The 21,414-nt window shown below is 41.9% G+C and overlaps 2 protein-coding genes across 4 annotated transcripts; one reads left to right on the top strand and one right to left on the bottom strand.

The window, feature by feature from the left end:
• Positions 1–193: 193 nt before the first annotated feature.
• On the bottom strand, positions 194–6,374 carry nudt13 (nudix (nucleoside diphosphate linked moiety X)-type motif 13). Of its 3 annotated transcripts, XM_054766974.1 has the most exons (9): positions 6,236–6,374; positions 5,806–5,906; positions 5,598–5,740; positions 2,908–3,012; positions 2,733–2,839; positions 2,541–2,666; positions 2,347–2,458; positions 764–918; positions 197–599 (listed from the first exon to the last, which is right to left on the bottom strand). In XM_054766974.1, exons 1-9 carry the CDS (start codon positions 6,326–6,328, stop codon positions 390–392), a joined length of 1,152 nt encoding a protein of 383 aa, XP_054622949.1. In that variant the 5' UTR covers positions 6,329–6,374; the 3' UTR covers positions 197–389. The 3 variants fall into 3 exon arrangements, with proteins under 3 accessions (XP_054622948.1, XP_054622949.1, XP_054622950.1); XM_054766973.1 differs by having other exon boundaries at positions 194–599; positions 2,541–2,839; XM_054766975.1 differs by lacking the exon at positions 2,908–3,012 and having other exon boundaries at positions 198–599.
• Positions 5,210–8,581, top strand: rpp30 (ribonuclease P/MRP 30 subunit). The gene is made up of 12 exons (XM_054766981.1): positions 5,210–6,555; positions 6,800–6,858; positions 6,924–6,980; positions 7,040–7,105; positions 7,186–7,257; positions 7,331–7,420; positions 7,485–7,601; positions 7,664–7,693; positions 7,760–7,797; positions 7,865–7,944; positions 8,008–8,097; positions 8,166–8,581. Exons 1-12 carry the CDS (start codon positions 6,417–6,419, stop codon positions 8,210–8,212), a joined length of 885 nt encoding a protein of 294 aa, XP_054622956.1. The 5' UTR covers positions 5,210–6,416; the 3' UTR covers positions 8,213–8,581.
• The last annotated feature ends 12,833 nt before the right edge of the window (positions 8,582–21,414 follow it).

Raw genomic sequence — 21,414 nt, 5'->3', positions numbered from 1 at the left:
AACGCAAAAACAGTTCGACATAAAAGTTAAAAAAAAATTAAAGCAAAGTAGCACATTTAAAAGAGGCAGGCTTTAAGACAAAATTTGCGGGTGGACAGCCAAAGTTTGTGAAGGAGGGATTGATGGAAAAAGTTGAATACATGGATTTGTCAAAACAAGAAAGAAATGAAAGAAAAGAATGTTTTGTGCTTAATTACAAATAATACACTTTATTTGTAATCAGGTGTTTTATTTTGAAGATCAGGACACAAAAATACATGTTAGGTTTTATTTCTGAATAAAAGTCAAAATGTTAAAACATCAGATTTAGTTATATTAAAAAAACAAAAAACTAAGTGGACTTCAAACCTGGACTCTCGAGTCAGTACACTTATTTTGTCATTTGTAAACTAAGCTGGAGCCACTTCCTGTCCTGCCTCACGGTGCTGTTGTCGCTCGACCCACTCGACGATGAGGCGGTGGGCGATGGCGTGTTTGGGTGGCAGCCAAAGGACGCCGTGGCAGCTTTTGGGGGGCGGAGCCTTTACCTGCAGGGCAGCAGTGAGTTGGTCCAGGGTGAACCAGCAAGCGTCCTCCAGCTCCGTGTGGTCCACACTCAGCTGGACGAAACCAACGTTCACAAAATAAATTTTTCTGTCTTTTAAAACTTCTGTTGTGTTGAAAAAACATGAAAGACTTTGAATTTAACCCCTGGGAGACGGGGTTGTAGTTTTCATTGTTGTCATAGAGCGTGACAGATATGGATGCGTGACTGATGTCTCACCTCAGTGTGGGCGGGGCTAACAGAGGCGTGGCAGCCCAGCATGAAAGAGCTGTGTGGGTGGGGCCAGTGCTGTGAGGAGCTGTAAGAGATGTTCTGAACCTCTAGACCCACCTCCTCTGCCACCTCCCTGCACAGCGCCTCCTCCAGGTTCTCACCTGCAACACGCAGATTAGGAAAAAAATGTGGAAATACTGTATCAAGTAATCACGTAATCAAGAGTTTTATTGTCATATGCACAGTAAAACAGGTGGTTCTGCTATGCAATGAAATTCTTATTCTGTTCATTCTCCCAAAAAAAGAAAGAAAAACACAAGAAAAAGAATAAGAACATCAGAAACATAAATACCAATAAATTAAGCAACAACAACAGAAGAGACATTAATACAGATAAATAAATAAATAAAGTGCTATGAGTGTGTGTTGCGTGCGGCGTGTGTGAGTGCTTCGTTGAGAAGCCTGATGACCTGTGGGTAAAAGCTGTTTGCCAGCCTTGTGGTCCTGGACTTCAAACTCCTGTAGCGTCTGCCTGACGGTAGGAGTGTGAATAATGAGTGTTGTGGATGTGTGCTGTCCTTGATGAGGTTGTGTGTTCTGCGTAGGACTCTAGATTTATAAATGTCCTGCAGTGAGGGAGGGCTGCCCCAACAATGTTCTGTGAGGTCTTGATCACCCGCTGGAGTGCCTTCCTATCACGTGTTGTACAGTTACCGTACCAAACAGTGATGGAGGCGGTAAGTACACTTTCGACTCAGGATTTTGGTGGACATGCCAAATTTCCTCAGTCTCCTCAGGAAGTACAGTCTCCTTTGGGACTTCTTGATGATTTGTTGGGTGTTGTGAGACCAGGTGAGGTCCTCGCTGATGTGTGTGCCAAGGAACTTGAAGGTTTTCACCCTCTGCACCTCAGTCTCATCAATAAACAGGGGTCTATGCGGCTCCTTTTCCCTTGTTCTTGGGTCAGTGATCATCTCTTTAGTCTTATCTGTATTGAGAAGGAGATTGTTAGCACGACACCAAGCTATGAGGTCCGCCACCTCTCTTCTGTATGATGTTTCAACACCACCAGTGATCAGGCCGATGACTGTAGCGCAAATTTAATGATGCTGGTGTTGTTCTGGGAGGCCATGCAATCATAGGTGAAGAGCGTGTAGAGGAGCGGACTCAGCACACACCCCTGTGAGGTCCCAGTGCTCACAATTGTTGAGCTGGATGTGCGATTGTGGACTCTGACTGACTGGGGCCTGCCTGTTAGAAAGTTAAACACCCAGTTACACAGGGAGGGTGACAGGCCAAGTGTGAGGAGCTTATCTGAGAGTTTGTGGGGGCTGACTGTATTAAAAGCAGAGTCTATATAGTCTATAAATAGCATTCTGACGTATGTGTCCTAGCCCTGTAGGTGAGAAAGGGCTGTGTGGATGGCAGTGTTGACTGCATCATCAGTGGACCGGTTCTGGCGGTATGCAAACTGTAGAGAGTCCACAGTGGCTGGGATGCTCTTTTTGATGTGGATATCCAATAAAAATATGACTAATTGTGATGAAATATGACTGCAGCATGCTAACGCTAGTAAAAGAAGCACCGACCCATGTCACAGAATCCAGCCAAGGCGCTGTACATGCCCGGCGGGAAGGATGACTGTCTGCCTAGCAAACAACGTGTCCCATCAGAAACTAGTACGATGACCACTGGCGCCATCTGGAGGACAACAACCAGAAAGAACCGTAACACGTTTGCGCTTTGGTGCCGCTTTGCATTTGGCAGAGTGGAGCTACGTTACCATGGGATATGAGACTGTGCCGCTGCTGCTGCACACTCTCTGACTTCCTGCCTGGTTGCGGCAGGTCAGCTGACCGCTGGTGCCGCAGAACTTGTTGGTCTGATGCCAACGCAGCAGAGCCTTACCCTGAAAGAGCCCATTTATTAGGCACTGGAGGAACAGCACAACAGCATAATTAGTCGAAAAACGCACCTTGGCCACTAGAGGTGCCTCCGCTCCCGACAAGAGGAAAAAAGCCTTGTTCAGATCAACAAAGGTTCCTTCACACAAGTTCTCCACTGCGGCCCTATCCAGCTGCCCTGCCACACACGTCAACAGTGAAAACAAAAGTACTGAGACGACTTTACGCACACATTTTTGCTCTTACCGACGTCAAGGCAAAACTGAGCCTGATTCTGTTCACAGCCAATCAGAACCGACTCTTTCACAAGCGACCCATCAGTGCCAAGTTTCTGCAGGACCGCTTGCACATCTGCATCCACATGAGCACACGCACGCATGCACACACAAAGTTGTGGTTGAATCCATGAAACGTGTTGTTACCAATACAAAAGCAAGCAAGCATGTACAGACCTGATCAAAATCTTAAGACCAGTTCAGAAATTGCTAGAATTTGCATTTTGCACATTTGGATCTTAATGAGGTTTTAAGTAGAGCTACAGTATGCAAAAACAAGGGGGAGTGAGACAAAAAAATAGAGCTTGTAATTTAAACAAACAAACAAAAAAAATGCTGTTTTTCAGCTGATCAAAAGTTTAAGACCACAGGCTATAAAAGCCAAAATCTGCTCCAAATGTTCATTTTCTGTCAGGCATTCCCACTGTCATGCCCTCCTGATGGTAAAGCTAAGAAGCTTTCTCTTTTTCAACGTGGTGGGATTGTGGAGCTGCATAAGCAAGGCCTCTCGCAGCGTGCCATGGCTGCTGAGGTTGGGTGCAGTAAATCAGTCATTCTACATTTTTGGAAAGATCCTGAGCATTATGGAACAAAAAAAGTCAAGTGGTAGACCCCCCCCCCAAAAAAATCACACCTGCACTGAGCCAGAGGATCCGATTGGCTGTCCATCAAGACACAGGGCGGTCTTCCACCCACATTAAGACCCTTACTGGTGTTGACTGCAGTGCAATAACCATCAGACGGCATCTGCAGGAAAAGGCTTTAAAAAACAAATTCAAAGACCTCGCCTCCTTCAACGCCACAAAAGTGCCCGTTTAGACGTTGCCAGGGAGCATCAAACATGGGACATTGAAAGGTGGAACAAAGTTTTCTTCTCTGATGAGAAAAAATGTAACCTTGACGGTCCAGATGGCTTCCAACGTTACTGGCATGACAAGGAGATCCCACCTGAGATGTTTTCTACCCGGCACAGTGGAGGGGGGTCCATCATGGTCTGGGGTGCTTTTTCATTCAGTGGAACACTGGAGCTTCAAGTGGTGCAGGGTCGTCAAACGGCGGATGCTTACGTGCAGATGTTGCGGCGGGCATCCCTCATGACTGAGGGCCCTCGTCTGTGTGGTAACAGCTGGGTTCTTCAACAGGACAACGCTGCAGTTCACAATGCTGGCTTGACCAAAGACTTCTTCAGGGAGAATAACATCACTCTTTTGGACCATCCTGCATGTTCCCCTCATTTAAATCCCATAGAGAACATTTGGGGATGGATGGCAAGGGAAGTTTATAAAAATGGCCATCAGTTCCAGACAGTTGATGCCCTTGGTGAAGCCATCTTCACCACTTGGAGCAATGTTCCCACTAGCCTCCTGGAAACACTCGCATCAAGCATGCCCAAAGCCATTTTTGAAGTGATGAACAACAATGGTGGAGCTACTCTTTTTTTTTTTTTTTGAGTGATGGTCTTAAACGTTTGATCAGCTGATAAACAGCCTATTTCAGTTGAATTGTTTTCAATGAATTACTTTTTCAAAATGCTTTTTGTCTCACTCCCCCTTCATGTTTTTGCATATTGTAGCTCTACTTAAAACCTCATTAAGATCCAAATGTGCAAAATGCAAATTCTAGCAATTTTTCAACTGGTCATAAGATTTTGATGAGGTCCGTATTTTGCAGTAAATGGACTTTTACTTGCATGCATCAGGTGCAACCTTCAGGTTTGGGCACAACCACTCTACCACCCGAGCCATGTCGACCCAAGATATTTATGTACTGTATTTATGTAGATATTATGTACACTCAACAAAAATATAACCGCAACACTTTTGTTTTTGCTCCCATTTTTTATGAGATGAACTCAAAGATCTAAATCTTTTTCCGCATACACAATATCACCATTTCTCTCAAATATTCCACAGTCCACAATCGACAACCTGATCAACTCTATGCAAAGGAGATGTGTTGCAGTGCATGAAGCAAATGGTGGTCACATCAGATACTGACTGGTTTTCTGAGTCCCCAGGCCCCCAATAGAGCAAAACGGCACATTTCAGAATGGCCTTTTATTGTGGGCAGTCTAAGGCACACCTGTGCACTAATCACAGTGTCTAATCAGCATCTCGGCATGGCACACCTGTGAGGTGGGATGGATTGTCTCAGCAAAGGAGAAGTGCTCACCATCACAGATTTAGACAGATTTGTGAACAATATTTGAGAGAAATAGTGATATTGTGTATGTGGAAAAAGTTTTATATCTTTGAGTTCATCTCATAAAAAATGGGAGCAAAAACAAAAGTGTTGCGTTTATATTTTTGTTGTGTATAAAGGTTGCGTACACACAAAACAGGGCCTGACATCACTTTTTACGTCGATGTTTTGATTTAGTCAAGAATAGGGCTCTCAAAGTTAACGTGTTAACAGAAATTTTCTTTAGCGGCACTATTTCTTTTGACGCGCGATTAACAAGCACACTGGTTGACCCCTCGGCCCACACCATAGTTTGAGGAAATGCAGCAGGGCACGTGGAGCCACGAGCGGGAACAGATATTGAGCAGAATGAATAAAGTATCAATTGCATCTACCTATCTCTATGTACATATTTTCTTACTGCTACCATTTATGTATTATTATCATATGCCACTGAAATGATGACTATTTCTTGCGCACCTGAGCATTGCAGCGTTCTGCTTCGGAAGCGTCCTCCTTCGCTTCTCTGCAGCAGAGGAGCATTTCGATGGAAGAGGAGAAGACGACCGTTGAGAAGAGCGGCGACGCACGCCTCGTCGTCCTGCTTCAGTCTGTTCATGTACCTGACAAGGACAATCAATCAGTCCAGTGGTAAATCAGTTATTGTGGAGAATGAGAATGAAGGAACCTGATTTTGGAGACGAACGCTGAATGGCGGGAGAACATCAGACATGATGAAGCGGCCAGGAACTTGTTCGGAAGTTTCAGCATGGTTGAAGAGTGCAGCTCCTAGTCAACAAGTTTCCCATGACAAAATGAAAACGTTAAGAAAAAAACCCGAATTGGACACATGAACTAATGTGTAAGCAGAGTGGGCCAATGTAATTTTTCCCTTAGAATTCCTGCGTGTGAGCGTCTCAGTTTGATGGCTAAGCTAACAACAATGTTAGCGTAAGTTACTGCACCCAGTAGTGTTTTGTTGACATCATCCGTCTGTGGTATCTACTGACACCAAGACGTTATCCAAACTGTCAGAATGTGAATGAAATGTGGTTTTAACGGGTTTAGTGACACGTTAATATCATGCGGTGCGGTTTTTTGACGATAAAAAAGCTCACAATCCCACAGCTGCACCACGACGGGTTCGTCGCCGCCTCCAATACTTCGCCTTCTTCTGCTCCATACCCTTCTTCTTCTTCGCTTTCGTCCATTCAGTCCACCTCGTGTTGGCCTGCCCCCTCGCGGATATTGTTGTAAGCGGCTGGCCAATGTCGCTTTTCAAGGACTTCACCTCCCACAATGCCTTTCGCTGTTGCAATCCGCGTGTCGGCGTCTGCTCGCTCACATTGCTACATCATGTCTGTCTTCATGGATTTAAACTTGACTTTCTCGGGCGATAAAAGCAACATGCAGCGAATGATTGAGACTGCAGCTCATCGTGAGTCCCCCTAATGTAGCTTTTAATGAAAGAGCGACTCCGAATGCACCTTTATTTCAACTCGAATCATTAGCTAGGCTAGCGCCGCAGTTTTAAGTAACCAGAGTGTTCGTATTTGCGTTTGTGTGTCGGAAACACTTCAATAATTATTACGATATCAATGCATGTGTTTTTATATATGTCAACATAAGTACTGCGTTTTGCCTCATGATAATAGTAGTAATCAATCATTATCTACCTGCAGTTGGTTTTTCCACAGTAGCCGTCAACTACACTTTTGAACCCACAGCCAAAAAGAAACAGGTGAGAAACACACACACACACACACACACACGCTCAACCACATTAATGTATTTTCCTGTCTGCAGGAGATTCCCTCCCCCAAGCCGATCAATGAGCTCATGGATCAGCTACCCATTGTCCAGGTAACGTCAGCACAACTGTGCAATATTCTTTACTTGATGTAATATTGTGTGTGTGGCAGGGTCGCTCTCGGCCAATCAGAGTGCTCAACAGACTGACGCTGGTCATGTCAGACATGTGTTACTTTGTAAGTAATCTTACCTCTTGCACCGTCACACTCAAAGAAATCAGCGTCCTTTAACACGTTTTGTTCTTTGTCTTGTTCAGAGGCCGAATGCGGCAGAGTACCGAAGTTTTGATTTGATAGCGGTGCACCCAACGACAGAAAAAGTTTTTCATGTGAGACACATGCACGCGCACGCACGCACACACACACAGACATACACATTGACGTGATTGTGTTTTGACAAAGGCGGCGTGCATGCAGTTAGACGTGGACATCATCAGTATTTCCGTGATGGAGAAACTTCCATTCTTCTTTAAGAGAGCTCCAGTCAGCGGGGTGATTGACTATTCTTTTACATATGCTAATTAAAAATGCTCACAGTCAGTGTTGACGTGTGTAGGCTGTGGAGAGAGGTGTGGTGTTTGAAGTTTCGTACGCCGCAGCCATCAGAGATGCCACCATGAGACGCTACACCATTGCTAACGCTGTTAGCCTGACAGAGACGTGCAAAGGGAAGGTACGGCCTGTTTGTGTCATTCAGTGATGATAATGATGCTGATGCGCTGGTGTGTCTTTCAGAACGTGATTGTGTCGAGTGCGGCTGAGAAGGTGTGTGATCCCTCACTTTGATCCCTTTTGTTTGTCGCAACACGTCACATGTTTTTCCATCTTCAGCCTCTGGAGCTGAGAGGACCCTATGACATCATCAACTTGTATCCTTCCTGTTGGCCCCGCCCACTTCACCTTATGTTTGTGTTGTTTTCCTGACACGTTCCTCAGAAGTATGCTGTTTGGTCTGTCAGACGGTGACGCTGGAAAGGCCGTTTCCTCCACATGTCGATCGGTCTTATTTCACGCAGGTAAGTTCCCGCCGCAGATATACAGAGTGGGAGGTCCACATACTAGTTGACTTGTGTGCTCAGAAACCAGGAAGACTGCGAGTGGTGTCATTTCCACCAAAAAGGTCTGCAGCGGAACCACCTGCCAGCAGGAGGCTCCACCCTCGTCCTCTTGTACGTGACTCTTCGTTCACTACTAGGCTTTCAACACTTCTAACGCTTTTGTCTTCTTACCTGAGCAGGCGACGTGCCTGCAGCCAAACGAGTCAAAACTCAGCAGATGGACTGATGCAGCCATGTTGGATAAGCTCCGCCCACTTCAGTGCTTGAAGCTAGCTAGCAACAGTTAAACATCAACCCATTATTGGGAGACAAAGGCGGGATGTTCTCAGTTCCTTCAAAATAATAGCGTTGTAGTTACCTGCAGCATGCTAGTTTTTTTTTTCTTTTGTTTTTTTTTACTTCGAGGCGCTTACTCGCTGAAGTTGTTTAAGTATAAAATGTGACATTCCTTCACTGGGATGCAACAAAAATGAAAAGAAATGAGTGCCTTTTTTTTTGCCAATTTTTTAATTTTCACATGAAGAAAAAGTGATGTCCACAAACTGGCTTTCACTTGAAAAATTGCAAAAATAAAACTGTATGACATCAAAACGTTCTTTCAATTTCGAGTTAACCCGACTACCTTCCTGTTAGCTGCTTTGGTCACCAGCTCCACCAATCAGTGGCGTGGATTCACCGCAGCCCCGCCTCCTTCATGCATCATGTGGTTGATGTGGCCCTGTGAAAGACGACAGCACAACGTTGTGTTGTGTATAAGGCTGCCGCCGCAATTTCTTATCATTGTCGACGTAAAGTAATGTTACCAATGTGAGATAAATCTAATCTAATCTCACCGGCTCCCCTGCCAGACATCTGGGACAACAGAGCGGAGGACATCTGGGTCGCAACACGACCTGTGCGTCCTTGTCCTGACGAGTGATTCGAATCAAAGTGGGAAGCAACTCCATTGGATCATCAGAAGGAGGTCCCGCCTCCAAGCAGACCCGCTTCTACACAATCGATGAATTACTTGGTCACAAATCGTTACAGTTACTTGCTAGAGCTCGCACACACTCCTCACCGCTCGACAGCTCCATAGATCCACTTCAGTTTCCAGACATCTCTTCCCAAGGCGATCACACTGCATGCTAATAAAGGCTTGCTAACTAAGCGGCAAAAAACAGCCAAGTTAACATCCGGTTAGCCTGAAGGCAAATTTGAGGCCACCATCAATCAAATAGTAGTTTCCCGCCCAATAGAGGGGGATAATGTCTTGATTGACAGTCGCTGCGTTGCGTGTCAGCGCTGTCCTCTGAATGACCACTACAAGTTTTCAACGCAAGCGGCTAGACATACGACACTTCCGGGGGTGAAGGGCTTCTTCAAATGAAAAGCACACGTGTCCTTTTCTGAGAATCTAAATAATATAATACAATACAGTCATATATATTTAGATGTAAAGAAACAATTTGGATTAAATGTGAAGCCGCCATGAAGAAGTGCAGTTGCCTTGCTTCAGCTATTATGGCAGGATTCCTATGCTGCGGTCTTTTAACTAATAATTATAACGTACACTTTACTTAACACGCACACCAATTCGTACTGTTACTTATTTTTCTTCTATTTTGAGTCATGAAACTATTAACATATAAGTCTGTAGACGGTAAGATGAACTTCGAGCTTGTTGCGTATTTTGAAACTCCGTCAGCTAAACCGGAAATGCTCTTTTAAAATTCTGGTTTAAAGCTATCAGTGACGTCACCATGCAACTACAACTCGACGGACTCGGCAGTGACGCTTTTTGTCAGCAGGTGGCAGCAGAGTGTCATTGAAATGCACTGTATTACAGTACAGTAGTTTATGTCCCCAATTGCTAACGCAATAAAATTACATGCATAGCGCATTTACTTCAACACAGAGAGCAAAAAGTCTCCTCAAGTCTTCAAATGTTATAACACATTTTATGCAGTACACACTTTTTGGCATTTAAAATTGTCACGATCGCCGTGTGACACGGCGGGAGGTTAGGATCCCAACGCAAGACAAGGAGCAGTTCGTAGATAAAAAGATTTAATAAACAAAAATAGTCCACAAGAGCAAAGTACAACAAAGGAAAATCCACTACGGGTAATACTAAAGAAAAGCACTGACAGCAAAAGGCTGTCAGGAAAAAACACTAAAGTAACAACAAAAGACGCTGAAGGCAAACCTATCAGGAAACACAAAAATGCAAAAGAGCAGGTAATGGTAGCAAAGGGTTGAGCCAGAAAGCAGGGTAAGGAACAAGGAGCCGGACTGAGCGGGAGCGGGTGGTCAGGAAGTACAATCTGGTTCTGGTCTGGAGTTTGGCTGCAGTTTAAGAAGGCAGGTTGTAATGAGCTGCAGGTGTGACCAATTAAGTCCTGGGCAGGTTCAGGGATGTGCTGCAACACGAGTGCCAGAGGGCAGCACACAGAACATGACAAAAATGACACTTTTTAAATGCTCTGCACACGGGTCTCTGCATATGACCACAATAATCTGTAAGACGTTTGCCACGTCTGGCATGTTTGACAGTGGAACTCTCTCACCTCAAGTCTCTGGTTTTCTTTTAATCACGGCTGATAAATACCGGTAACTCAAAATGGAGCCAAAGGAAGTTGCAAGTGCCAGCGCGTTGATAAAGAAGGCTAGAAACACAGTTGAATTAAAGAAATAACCCATGGCAAAACAGGAAGGTAGTGTCCGTGTTGATCTCGCTGCCACATTGTGTCTTTGGCAACAATCACATCTTCAAGGAGGGTAAAAGTAATTACCTTAAATGTTCATTTATCACTTTTCATAATTTATGTGCATTTAGATGCATGCATTATGTGCATGTGTTCTATGCATGTAAAACTATAATTGAAATACTATTAAAATGTGTTTTGTGTTCACATTTTTGAGATTTGTGACATAACTGTTAGTTAGCAATGAACTACAGCATCAACCGCTGATGGGCAACGTCACTAGCTTCCGCTTCCTGTTTTCATGTGTTAGCAAGATGCTAATAAGGGCATTTTGTGACAAAAACTTAAGAACACACTTGGACTCACCCAGTGTATTAACAACACGACATATTGCACGCTAGCCGGAAAATGTGCGCAAACCGAAGCAAAATTTTGACGTAACCAAAAAACACAGTTTAAACAAACTAATATACAACAACAGAAAAAATAGAGGACAAAATCATAGACGATATGTAACAGGAAAATAATAATAAAGCCATTAAAATAAATGATTCATTATTAAGAACTACTACGAGAATGAAAACTAATTCACAATTCACACACGACTCCTTCGTTTTGAACAGGCTGAAACTGACTGACTGAGCAGAGTGCCGCTGTGCTTATGCGTTACACACTTACCCAGGCGGAAGAAAAAGTAGTTCCACCCAACCCCGCATCAGTTACACAAGATCTCAATCATGTAGTTACTTTCCACTGTTAATGATATACATTTCCTCAAATGATCTGGTATCAGAGGTATCAATATGTCAGCATTGATCCGCAAATCACTAGTAAATATATCTGCTGTGCGTATGTTATACTGAGGTATGAGGTAAAGTCTTTTGCAGCTCGGGCGTGTGGTTTTGTATCATAAGTATTTAGATCAAACCTGCTCAGTTTGCAAAACTTTGCATGTTTTATCAGTTGTAAAATTGTAATACTAGGGGCGTCACGAGACACCCAACTCCCGAGACAATGCACGAGATTGGGTGCACGAGAACAAGACAAGGCGAGATTTTAACATTCATTTTAAGAAGAGTACAATGAAAAAATATTGTTTATTTATGTTTTATGTAACCGGGTCACAAAACAATGCAGGTGTGTTTTGAAATGTTTATTGTCCCACTAACTGATGCAAAACAATATTATTGTAAACATTTTTGAGACCAAATAAACCACTGTTATGATAATATATGATTCTAATAATAAGTACAGTGGTGCTTTGGTTAACATTATTAATCTGTTCCAGAAGGTCAGACTCAAACCAAAACGGACTCTAACCAAAGCAAATTTTCCCATAGAAAATAATGTAAATCCAATTAATAGAGGGACCCAGACACAAAACACATTTTATAGACAATAATTATAGTTTCACATGCAGAAAATGATGCAAACATTATTACAAATGACAAATAAATGGACAACTGAACATTCAACATCACTTTTACCTAGTTTTGTTGGAACCGCCCCCCACAAAACCATCAATTAACAAAATAACAAAATAAACACATTATTCTGCTGCAACCACAATTTGCAAAAATGTAAAAAATATATCAAACTAAATATATTTGTTCTGGAACCAATAAACATGTAACTTGCTCTTCAATTCTGGCCAAATTGACACAAGCCGTTGTTTTTGTTCAGCAGTGCTTTTGGTCGTGGAACTCTGCCATGCAGGCCGTTTTTGCCCAGTGTCTTTCTTATGGTGGAGTCATGAACACTGACCTTAACTGAGGCAAGTGAGGCCTGCAGTTCTTTGGATGTTGTTGTGGGGTCTTTTGTGACCTCTTGGATGAGTGCGCTCTTGGGGTCATTTTGGTTGGCTGGCCACTCGTGGGAAGGTTCACCACTGTTCTATGTTCTCTCCATTTGTGGATAATGGCTCTCACTGTGGTTTGCTGTAGTCCCAAATCTTAAAAATGGCTTTATTACCTTTTCCACACTGATAGATCTCAATTAATCTCAGTTATGTTTTAACAGGGGTGGCAATCACTTTTTCACACAGGGCCATGTAGTTTGGATTTTTTTCTCCCTTAATAATAAAAAGTTTCATTTAAAAACTGCATTTTGTGTTCAGTTGTGTTGTCAATGACTCATATTTAAATTCTTTGGATGATCGGACACATAAGAAATAAGGAAGGGGGCAAACACTTTTTCACACCACAGTAATCATAACGGTCTTAAAGGTGTAAAATTCGGACGTCTTGCACCCTTGTCTCAGTACGGTCCATCGCCTTTCTCTTTTGCGCGGTCCATGTATTTGTTACGTCGTGTATCTCTCTACAACTCTGATACAAACACGGTTGTCTTAAAATGGCGACTGCGGCCCACAAAGCATTACGTGATCATGTGCAAGTATCGCAATATTTCCTCTTGTGTGCGTGATCCAAGATGGCGGCGTAAACAAACCCGACGGTATTTTCGATGCTAATGCAAGCCAAGGCAAACTTTTAGCAAAAATTTTGGTTCTTACTGAAAAACGGGCTATCCATCATCATAATCGTAATAATGCAATATTTCCTTTAATGTCATCTTTCACTCTGTAAAGTGGTGGAATTGGCGTTTTTGACATGTATTTTCTCACAGGAAATTTGTACTGTCTGTCAAAGTTTGCAGCATTTCTTGAAATGCTGCAAACTTTATTAAAGAGCAGCTTTATTAAAGAGCAACTTTATTTAAAGAGCAGCATTTCTTTTGCGATGACTTTCTGTGAACGCACACCATTTTGCGCTGTTCCGTTTGTATTTACTTTGCCGACCAAGCGTCTCAGTGACTGTTGACTGACAGAACAAAGGCTCTGCATCTCAATGTGTAATTTGTTTCCCAGATGGGAAAACTGGGTCGGGTGATGTTTGAGGTGGGCAAGTTCATTTGGTTGCCTTTTATGTTGCGATCACGTTCAAATAAATGAAGATACTGGATACTGGCTCGTTTGTGTTGATGGGCTCACCTTGCTCATTATTAATATTCCCCCTTGGCATTGGGCTTTGCAAGCATCTTTTTCCCTCCTAATTTCTACTACACGTTACCTTGCATTGCTCTTCACGAAGCTCCACTCTTTTGCCACGTGCATGCTCGCGGCCCCGCTTCACAAACCGACTATATGACTGACGAGTGACAAGTGTCCTTACCGCCTCAATCACTGTTTGGTGCGGTAACTGTACAAAAGTAGCGTGTGTGTGTGTGTGTGTGTGTGTGTGTGCCAGCACTCGAAGACGCAAGCGCCTTCTACTGGAGGACATGAAACGGAAAAAAAACACTCAATATAAAAAAGAACGATTTCTTCTTCTTCATGAATTCTGCTTATAAAACAAAAAGTAAAAAAAGTCAAACTCGTAACGAAGTATGGCAACAAACACACAAATTCACTGGACATGAAAGTACTAACAATCCAAGGTCATTCAGAAAAATCATCCAGAAAAAAAGAACAGAACTGGAGCCAGCACACACACACACACGCACACACACACACACGCACTCACACATTTGAGTGTTTATCTCTGCGTGTCATGTGACCACAGCGAAGCCGATTAGAATCCTCTCTGGGATTTCTGCTGCTAGCAGATGATCCACTTCCTGTCTCACATGCACACGCCAGCTGGATGGCACCTTGTGCACGTGCGAGTGTGGACCACACACACACACACACACACACACACACGCGCGTGCACGTGAGTTTGCAAACTGTTCACTTGGCGCAAAATGCGCTCGCTCGCCTTGAAGGAAAGGCTTTTATTGTGAAACTTTGTAGGAAGATCTTCCTTGACGCAACAGGTTCATATTTGGGGGATGAGAGAGCTCCAGTTTGTCATTTCAGATTCCATCCATCCATTTTCTATACCGCTTCTACTCATTAGGGTCGCGGGGGCATGCTGGAGCCTATCCCAGCTGACTTCTGTACTGGTGGCCAGCCAATGGCAGGGCACATATAGACAAACAACCATTCACACTCACATTCACACCTATGGACAAGTTGCCAGTGAAGCTAACATGCGTGTTTTTGGAATGTGGGAGGAAACCGGAGTACCCGGACGCACGCACGGGGAGAACATGAAAACTCCACACAGAAATTCCCATGGGAGAATCGAACCCAAGTCTTCCCGATCTCCAGACTGTTACTGTGTGGCCAACATGACACTAGACCACCGTGCGGCCACCTCATTTCCGATTGATAAAGGTAAAGATACAAAGCAGAAGGGTGATTGACACGGCGAATAAACAGACGCAACATGCGGCGACTCAGCATCTGCACATCCAGCAGTGACGTCACTGTTGACCTTGAGCATGTGTCGAACTCCCAGCTCCCAGTTAAAGCAACACATGTTTGCTTTAGCTCGCTCGTTAGCTTTAAAAGTCTTAACGAGGAGCGAGCCTCGCTAATGACTTCATCAAGCCGAGATCAAAGGCAGTTAACGAGCTGCACAAACACTCCAATTGTTTCATTAGGTGTTGCATAAGAACCGTTCATCAAGCGATGTGACAATGTTACGCTGCAGCGTGCGCAGTACTTACTGTATTACAGGAGGCAGTGAGCAGAAGTGGGTAAATATCAACATAAACTTTGAAAAACAAGCCCTGTTGTGTGCGTGTGTGTTGATACGCACTTTGTGTGTGTCCACGTTTGTGAATATTCTTTGCTGCTGTTTGACTGTCAGGTTGATGAAACTTGGGTTTGTCCTAAAGGTCAACAGCTACGGTCACTAAAAGCTAACGACTCCTCATTCTACCTGTGTGTGTGCGTGTGTGTGTTCGCGCGTGTGTGTGTGATATCATTAGCAGCCCCCTAAAAACATTAACGACACCATAAAAGGAAAAAATGAGACTTTTAATGTCGTGCTTGAACAGCTGCTGTGTGTGCGTGTGTGTGTGTGCGTGTGAATGTCTGGAGGATGGTCAGTTTGTCTCTTTAATGACCCCCCCCACTTTAATGAGCTAACGAGCTAATAATGAGAGCTCGTCAAGCAGACAGACAGACTTGACTCAGCCAATAAAACAGAAGAAAATGACTCCTCTTTCACTTTTGGAACCGTCGCACCTTCTGTAACCACGGCAACCAGGAAGGGGGCCGGGTCAGGTGTGTCCGTAGGCATGTGTGTGTCAGTCACATCTCGTATGCACTCGTAAAGTCAACGGAGATTTACGACCGACATTATCTCGTCAACATGATGACAGCCATGATGCGTTCAGGGACCAATCACAGTGTGAGACATTCACAGCTGTACATGTTGAAATTCACGACAGTAAAGCAGAGTCCTAAGCGGTGAAATGCATGATGGTAAAGAGTTTGCACAGTATGCACAAGAAGAACAGAAGGTATTGGATTGGTATCGGTATTATCTGATAGACAATGCTGAACTATCGGTATCGGTATCGGACATGAAAAAGTAGTATCGGGACATTCCTATAGAAAAATACATCACTCCACAGTGCATTGCAGGGTTGACACACACAGAAAAAAGTGTGTTCTTTTTGTAACAGACATGGCTGACCACACACACACACACACACACACACACACACACACACACACATGCATAGATCAGGAGTTGGGGTCGCAGAACATTCTGCCTGCAGCTAAATGGAGATGAGAGGTTTCCTGTTTCAAAGCACTCAGACACATGAATTAATCACACACACACGCACACACACACACACACACACGTCAGTTCAAAGGTGTGTTGTGTTGCATGTGTGTGATGATGTTGGTTTGTTAGCAAGTAGCTTAGCTTTGTGTAGATGGAAGTCGTATCAAATAGCGTCACACGTGTCAGAACATCACACTAATAAACTGCCAACTGGTCAACACAGTCTCTGCTCACACACACCAGGCGCTGACCTGCTATTAGCAAGCTTTTCTGCTTCATTGCCGCCTGGTAATGATGCTCAGCTGAGTGTGAGAGTGTGTGTGTGCGCGGGGAAGCTAGTAATGTGTTGCTTGAGTAGCTGAGTGATGGATGGGGGCGCGGGGGGGTGGTCCGGCTAAGACGGAGACAATGACACAAGTGAAGGAACAAAAATGGAGAAATGGACAGAAGCAGAAAGTGTGTGTTGACCCTTTAAGAGTTCACAACCACAGTGACATTCATGAAATAGCTGCCACACACACACACACGCACATACACTTACACACACACAGGCCCTGTCCCCCCCGAAGTGAGCCTAAAGCTGTACTGACAAGAACACACACACTCAGCAGAGTTTTAATTAGTGCTGCAGTTTTAGTTGAGTGATCACACACACACACACACACGCGTGGCCGTGTGCACACACCCACACCAACACCCACTCACCCACACACACACACACACACACACACACACACACAGCAAGGGGAGGTTAAGTCAATTTGAGATTAGGAATTAAAAAAGGTCCAGATAGATGCAAAGCAACAAAGGGTTAGTGCTGTTACGCCCCTTGTGGTCAAAGCAGGTATTGTCAGTCATTTACGTTTGTTTTGGTTTTTTTACATCTTTTTTTCGTCAACTTCCTGTCTTCTTCTTTGTCTCCAACTTTTCTCTCTCCGTCTCTCTCGTCCATCACTCCATATTAGCTCTCTCTCCCCTCTATTACGTCCCTCGCACGTCCATTAGTAACACCTGAATCCTTCTATTAGATTCAGGAAGTTGGCCTCATAAATTCGGCGAGCGGCGCCGCCGAGCGCCGGCTCAGTGTTTTTGATAATGAAAGGAAGTGGTTTTAAATTCACATTACCTTTGTAATGTACTTCATGCTTGATCATATCAGCCTCTTGGATTTTATTAACGTCTCACAGCCCCGTCCATCTCCGTCTGTCGCAGCCCAAAACACATTTCCTCCAACGACCAGCACGTCCTCTGAGGCACCGCTCAAGGTCGAGGTCGTGTGACGGGTGCATGATGGCAAAAAGAACCTTTTGTCTCATCTTCCTCATTTCCCATCATGCACTTCTCAGTGCCTGCACTCTACTCTGGTGTATTGCGCTATACTCTAGTATTTTCTTTACTGTTGTGTGGTGTTTATTACTAAGTAATGTCATTTCGGGCGAGAGGCGGGGTACACCCTGGACTGCTCGCCAGCCCAATGTACTGTAAGGTTGTGTAGTCTAATGTGGTATAGTGTAGCGGGGTAGGGTGGGGGGTGTTTGACCCGGGATCTTGGGCTGAAAAAGGTTGGTGAGCACTGATGTAGAGTTAAATAAGAAGTACGGATGGTTTATAGCTGTGCTCTTTTATGGCGTCGCCGCCTTAACGACGTTTAAGCAAATGTCACAGTGTGACCAATGACACGTCTTTAGGAGCGGGACACAAGAAGGAACTCTTTTAAAAAGACATTTTGTGCTGAGCCTGCATTTTACATCATTTGCAAGTGTGTGTGTGTGTGTGTGTGTGTGTGTGTGTGTGTGTGAGACCTCACTGAACTTTCTACAGAGTTTCTTGTAAAAATTCAAAACAAATACAGTATACACATTAATCAATGAACTAAAATGTACAAGTCAATAACATGTCCTCAAATTGAAAGAACGCAAACCTCTCACTCACACACACGCACACACACACACGCACACACACTTCACTTAATAGCAAATGTTTACCTTGGTTTCAATTATGTTCCATGTTGTTAAATCAGTCAATAAGTCCCTTGTCACCATGGCAACATAGAAAGCAATCATCAGAAACATAACACTGTGCACATGTGAAAACTAAAATAAACATACCGTCATACAAATACATGAGTGCAAATTATTTCTTCACCCAAGTCAAAATACACAACACAACACACTACACTCCACTCCACAATAATACACTATACTACACTACACTACAACATAATACTGTAACACTCAGTGTCGAAATACAGCCTTTTATTTTCAAGATTCAAGAGTTTTATTGTCGTATGCACAGTAAAACAGGTGGTTCTGCTGTGCAATGAAATTCTTGTTCTGTTCATTCTCCCAAAAAAGAAAGAAAAACACAAGAAAATGAATAAGAACATCAACAGTTGTGCAACCATCACAACAGCACAATAGTTGCTAAGACGGGCTACTGTTGTGGTCATACGGTATAACCCACGCCAAACTAACTGACACCTTCGTCACTTCCCGTCCGTCCCCGCCCTCATCCTGGACCACATCATTCATGACAACACATACAGTACACGAACACAACAAATAATGGCCCTAAGGGTCATTGAAGTACAATACACTACGCAATAAAACAACATACTACACTACACTACTCTACAATATACTACACATAAATACACCATACTACACTACACTACAACATAATACACTACACTACAAAAAATGCACTACAATATATTACAGTATAATACACTACACTATACTACAATATACTACAGTATAATACTCGACACTATACTACAACACACTACAATATAATACACTACATTATATTACAATACACTACAATATAATACACTACACTATACTACAATACACTACAATATAATACTCGACACTATACTACAATACACTACAATATAATACACTACACTATACTACAATACACTACAATATAATACACTACACTATATTACAATACACTACAATATAATACACTACACTATACTACAATACACTACAATATAATACACTACACTATACTACAATACACTACAATATAATACACTACACTATATTACAATACACTACAATATAATACACTACACTATACTACAATACACTACAATATAATACTCGCCACTATACTACAATACACTACAATATAATACACTACACTATACTACAATACACTACAATATAATACTCGCCACTATACTACAATACACTACAATATAATACACTACACTATACTACAATACAATACACTACACTATACTACAATACGCTACAATATAATACACTACACTATACTACAATACACTACAATATAATACACTACACTATATTACAATACACTACAATATAATACACTACATTATATTACAATACACTACAATATAATACACTACACTATACTACAATACACTACAATATAATACACTACACTATACTACAATACACTACAATATAATACTCGCCACTATACTACAATACACTACAATATAATACACTACACTATACTACAATACAATACACTACACTATACTACAATACGCTACAATATAATACACTACACTATACTACAATACACTACAATATAATACACTACACTATATTACAATACGCTACAATATAATACTCGACACTATACTACAATACGCTACAATATAATACACTACACTATATTACAATACACTACAATATAATACACTACACTATACTACAATACACTACAATGTAATACACTACACTATATTACAATACACTACAATATAATACTCGACACTATACTACAATACACTACAATATAATACACTACACTATATTACAATACACTACAATATAATACTCGACACTATGGTGCCGTGTATTATATTGTAATATAATACACGACACCATACTACAATACACTACAATATAATACACTACACTATACTACAATACACTACAATATAATACACTACGCCATACTACAATACACTACAATATAATACACTACGCCATACTACAATACACTACAATATAATACACTACACTATATTACAATACACTACAATATAATACACTACACTATACTACAATACACTACAATGTAATACACTACACTATATTACAATACACTACAATATAATACACTACACTATACTACAATACACTACAATATAATACTCGCCACTATACTACAATACACTACAATATAATACACTACGCCATACTACAATACACTACAATATAATACACTACACTATATTACAATACACTACAATATAATACTCGCCACTATACTACAATACACTACAATATAATACACTACGCCATACTACAATACACTACAATATAATACACTACGCCATACTACAATACACTACAATATAATACACTACACTATATTACAATACACTACAATATAATACACTACACTATACTACAATACACTACAATGTAATACACTACACTATATTACAATACACTACAATATAATACACTACACTATACTACAATACACTACAATATAATACTCGCCACTATACTACAATACACTACAATATAATACACTACGCCATACTACAATACACTACAATATAATACACTACACTATACTACAATACACTACAATATAATACACTACACTATACTACAATACACTACAATATAATACTCAACACTATACTACAATACACTACAATATAATACACTACACTATACTACAATACACTACAATATAATACACTACACTATACTACAATACACTACAATATAATACACTACACTATACTACAATACACTACAATATAATACACTACACTAAATTACAATACACTACAATATAATACACTACACTATATTACAATACACTACAATATAATACACTACACTATACTACAATACACTACAATATAATACACTACACTATATTACAATACACTACAATATAATACACTACACTATACTACAATACACTACAATATAATACACTACACTATACTACAATACACTACAATATAATACACTCCATTCCACTACATCACACTAGACTTCACTCTAATATACTACAGTACACTATACTTTACACTACACAGTACTACACTACACTACATTTCATCTAGACTCTACTCCACTACAATATGTATAATACAC

The sequence above is a fragment of the Dunckerocampus dactyliophorus genome, chromosome 2 (genome assembly GCF_027744805.1).
Source record: "Dunckerocampus dactyliophorus isolate RoL2022-P2 chromosome 2, RoL_Ddac_1.1, whole genome shotgun sequence".
Taxonomy (NCBI): Eukaryota; Metazoa; Chordata; class Actinopteri; order Syngnathiformes; family Syngnathidae; genus Dunckerocampus; species Dunckerocampus dactyliophorus.
The sequence above is the reverse complement of the archived record's forward strand: the minus strand, read 5'-3'. Positions and strand labels throughout refer to the sequence as shown.